The following is a 3616-nucleotide window of genomic DNA, read 5'->3' as shown; positions in this document are numbered from 1 at the left end:
TGGTCTCAACACCATCAGTACCGGTTCGTGGCACGAACCACTACTAAAGGTCTAACCTTTAGTACCGGTTCGTGCCACGAACCGGTACTAATGGGCATCGCACCCCTCGCCGCTTGAACCGGGACTAATGCTCACATTAGTCCCGGTTCGTAATGCAACCGGGATTAATGCTCTTTTCTGGCTGGACCAAAGCCCCTTTTTGTACTAGTGTAGGTGTCCTCGTCACAATTTTATAGAATGAACCAATCCTTTTCGCTTTGCTTTATTCTGCAGCCATATCATCCAGAGGGAGAAGGAACCATCTAAGGCACATCAAAATCAAGCTAGAGGTCTCTGAACCATTTTAGTAGAGTAGCAGTTTTGCGAAAGGTGACCGTGGCAAACATTTTATCCTGTTACAAGCACATTAGATGAAATGGCGTTTATTGTTGGTGGCTTATTTGTATGCCTAACAAGTTGGGTGCTTTTCTTCAGGGTATGTCATAACCTCAACCTTTAGGTTACTATAAACAAGTTTGGAACAACAAGAATATCAAATTTTAACTTTTTACTGTTTTGTTACTATAACTGGAATGGAATGGGCTGTGTACGTTAGCCTGATTCAAATCCTTTTCATCTCCAATGAACGATCTGTGTACAACATCAGCCTTCATTCAAACTCCATGTACTGAATAATTTCACAGCGTGTTCTGCTACAGCCAACGCCCAACAGCAAGGCAAACAAAGAATGCATTAAAACACTTGTCCTTATGTGATGTAAAAATTGCATTTTATTGTGCTTCCAGTACTAGTTGCATGTTCATGTATGTTACAACAGGTTTATTAAGCTATGAGAGCTCCATTTTGAGTTTCCTTTCTGTTGCAGGTTTCCCAAAGATACACTACTTGATGGAGATTTGGATGATCTACAAGCTGCTGAAGGTTTGCAAGATCTACTATTAAGTTGGTGGAGTGATAATGTAATGCGCCTTGTTTGGTGAACCTGGAGACATTGACAAGTTCTGCTCATTTTGGTGGTTGTTTTGGCACATAGGCCACTATATGGCCATTTTGGTTGCGTGACACATTTAGAAACATATATACTTCTCCCTTTGTGGAACTACTTCATTTTGGTTGTGTGGCACGTGTATCTAGAAACATTTATGTACTCTTTTTGTGGCACAATCTGCTTATATACATTCTTATGTTTATGGAATGAAGTTTAAGGTTTCCGATGAGACCTATATGTTACTTTGAAATGTATGTATAAATTGTGCGAGGTGCCATGATTGCTTAACATAATGAATGGAAATTATATCAGGAATGCATACAATAGTTTGCTAGTGAAATTGAAGTGCTGGCATCATAACTGCCGGGAAAACATGCATGTGCAGGCAGCTAAACTGCCGGCAATTGTAGTTTCATGTGTCCTGACCAATCTGCCGAGAGAAAACAACTGCCGCCAAATCTAAGGGCCAGGGCAGGGAAACTGCCGGGAGAAGTGTATCTGCCGGGACAAGTAATCACCGGCAGCCGTTCTCGTGGCGGTTCTATCTGCCGGGAGAAACGCTATCCCGGCAGATTGTCTGCCCTTATAAGTATGTTCTCCCAGCAGTTTTTCTGTCCTTATATCAGTGTTGTGGTGTAGTGGGAGTAGGGATGACCTTCCCTCGGGCGGGCAGCCTGTGTGAAATATCAGCGGTCAGATATCTGGCCTCCCTCAACTTTTTGATGTCCTCCTCCGTGACAGAGGAAGGCATCCACCGGCCCTAGAGGCTGGATCCGGACATGATTGGAGATCCGAAGCACCTGACCTGGGTTTTGGGTGTTAGAACTCGAGGCGGGGGAAGGATTCGATTGAGCACGGGAGGGAAAAAGTAAAAGCCTTGTCTCTTTATAAAGAGCGTGAATATCAAGCGTCCTCCTCGTAGCCGTTTGGGACTTGCCTAAATTCTAGGAGTCCTAGGCGCGGTTGGGTTACCCACGACCGTATTGATGTGAATCCCGTAATAAGGGGGACACGATCTCTGCTTTGACAAGACGTGTCAAGAAACTGCCTCGCGTTATGAGCGGGGCTAGTTAAAGAAAAACGGTTCAAATAATCGCCGAGCCATGGCATGATGTCATGTTGCCAAAGCGTGTCAGCAGATTAGATTTGTGGAAATATTATTCTCTCTATGGTGGTACCTGGGTAAAACATCGTGTCCCCTGCCTCCTGTTACCATCCGCCTTAGACGCACAGTTCGGGACCCCCTACCCGAGATCCATCGGTTTTGACACCGACAATGGGTTTGAACCCGTCTGGGAATTCATGCTCCATTACTTCATTTGTGAAGCAAAGAGGGTGTGTGGCGCTTCTATGTTCGGCCACACTGCGGCGTACCTCTGACGGAGTCCATTTGCAGTTTTCAGCCGGGCGTGCCTAGGTTTGTCACGTCCGAATAGGTGGCCGTCGTCGCGTGTCAAGGTGTGTCCTTGCGATCCGTAGATCGCTCTTGGGTGTCCTATTTTACTACCCCAGCCTTGCTAAAGGTTGTATGTACAACCTTGAGCGGTTTTGTTCCTGCCTTTACGGTGAGGTGGGGCGGTCTGTTGTTCGGCTTGAGTTGCCGCTTGAACCGGACCAAGTTGTGGTTGGCCTACCGCATTGTGCGATGATCGTATGGGCTCGAGCGCCTTATCGTCGCCCTGGGTTGCGATCTATGCTTCGGGTAGATTTTAGCTGGGCCACCAAGGCCGTATTGTTTGGCGGCTAGGACTTCGATCAATCTATCATTAAGCAGATCTTCGTCAGCTTGAAGCTGTTGTTGCTTCTTCTTCAGGCTCCTTGAAGTGGCTATTAGTTGGCGCTTTAAGCACTCCTGCTCACGAGGTTCCTCAGGCACCATGAAATCCTCGGCGCCGAGGCTCACCTCATCCTCAGAGAGCGGAAGGTAATTGTCCTCCTCCGAATCTTCGTGCGTGGTCCGTTTACCGGGCGATGCTGCTGAGGGAGTCCTGGATTAGGGGGTCTCCGGACAGCCGGACTATATCCTTTGGCCGGACTGTTGGACTATGAAGATACGAGATTGAAGACTTCGTCCCGTGTCCGGATGGGACTCTACTTGGCGTAGAAGGCAAGCTAGGCAATACGGATATGGATATCTCCTCCACTACAAAAAAAAGATACATCTGTGACATTTTGGGCCGAACGAAATTTTTTTCTGTCATACATATGACACTTCTATGACGATAATTGTGACAAAACCCGGTATCATCATAGATGTGGTGGGCTCCTACTTATATGACAAAAAATCATGACAGAAAATGGGTTTTTCGTCCTGGGCGGGCCGGAGACGCAGCTGCTTGACATTCTTTGGGCCGTCCATGACGGAAAAAACCATGGTAGAAGCGAGGGGGAGGAAAATTTCGGGGAGTTCCCGGTTACGGTGGGAGGTCGGGGGCCGAGTGATGCGCGTTTCTCTCACACACGTACGCGCGTGTGTGCGAGGCATTGGCTCTAACTGAACCCGAGCGAGGCGTTGGGCTCTAACTGAACCCGAGCGATTGCACTGCAGGCTACGCGTTACTGAACCCGAGTGATCGATCGATGGCTGTTAACTGAACCTGATCGAGCGATTCCTTGGCTACTTCTGCT

General features: G+C 47.5%; 1 protein-coding gene across 1 annotated transcript in view; it reads left to right on the top strand.

Annotated features, from left to right (window-relative positions):
- LOC119356068 overlaps positions 1–1211 on the top strand; it is a 71063-nt gene extending 69852 nt beyond the window's left edge. Inside the window, exon 4 of the mRNA XM_037622970.1 lies at positions 866–1211. Within this exon, the coding sequence (XP_037478867.1) occupies positions 866–980 (115 nt within the window). The 3' untranslated portion in view covers positions 981–1211. The remainder of the gene's footprint in view (positions 1–865) is intronic.
- The last annotated feature ends 2405 nt before the right edge of the window (positions 1212–3616 follow it).

This window comes from Triticum dicoccoides, chromosome 1A, assembly GCF_002162155.2.
Source record: "Triticum dicoccoides isolate Atlit2015 ecotype Zavitan chromosome 1A, WEW_v2.0, whole genome shotgun sequence".
Lineage (NCBI taxonomy): Eukaryota > Viridiplantae > Streptophyta > Magnoliopsida > Poales > Poaceae > Triticum > Triticum dicoccoides.
The sequence above is the reverse complement of the archived record's forward strand: the minus strand, read 5'-3'. Positions and strand labels throughout refer to the sequence as shown.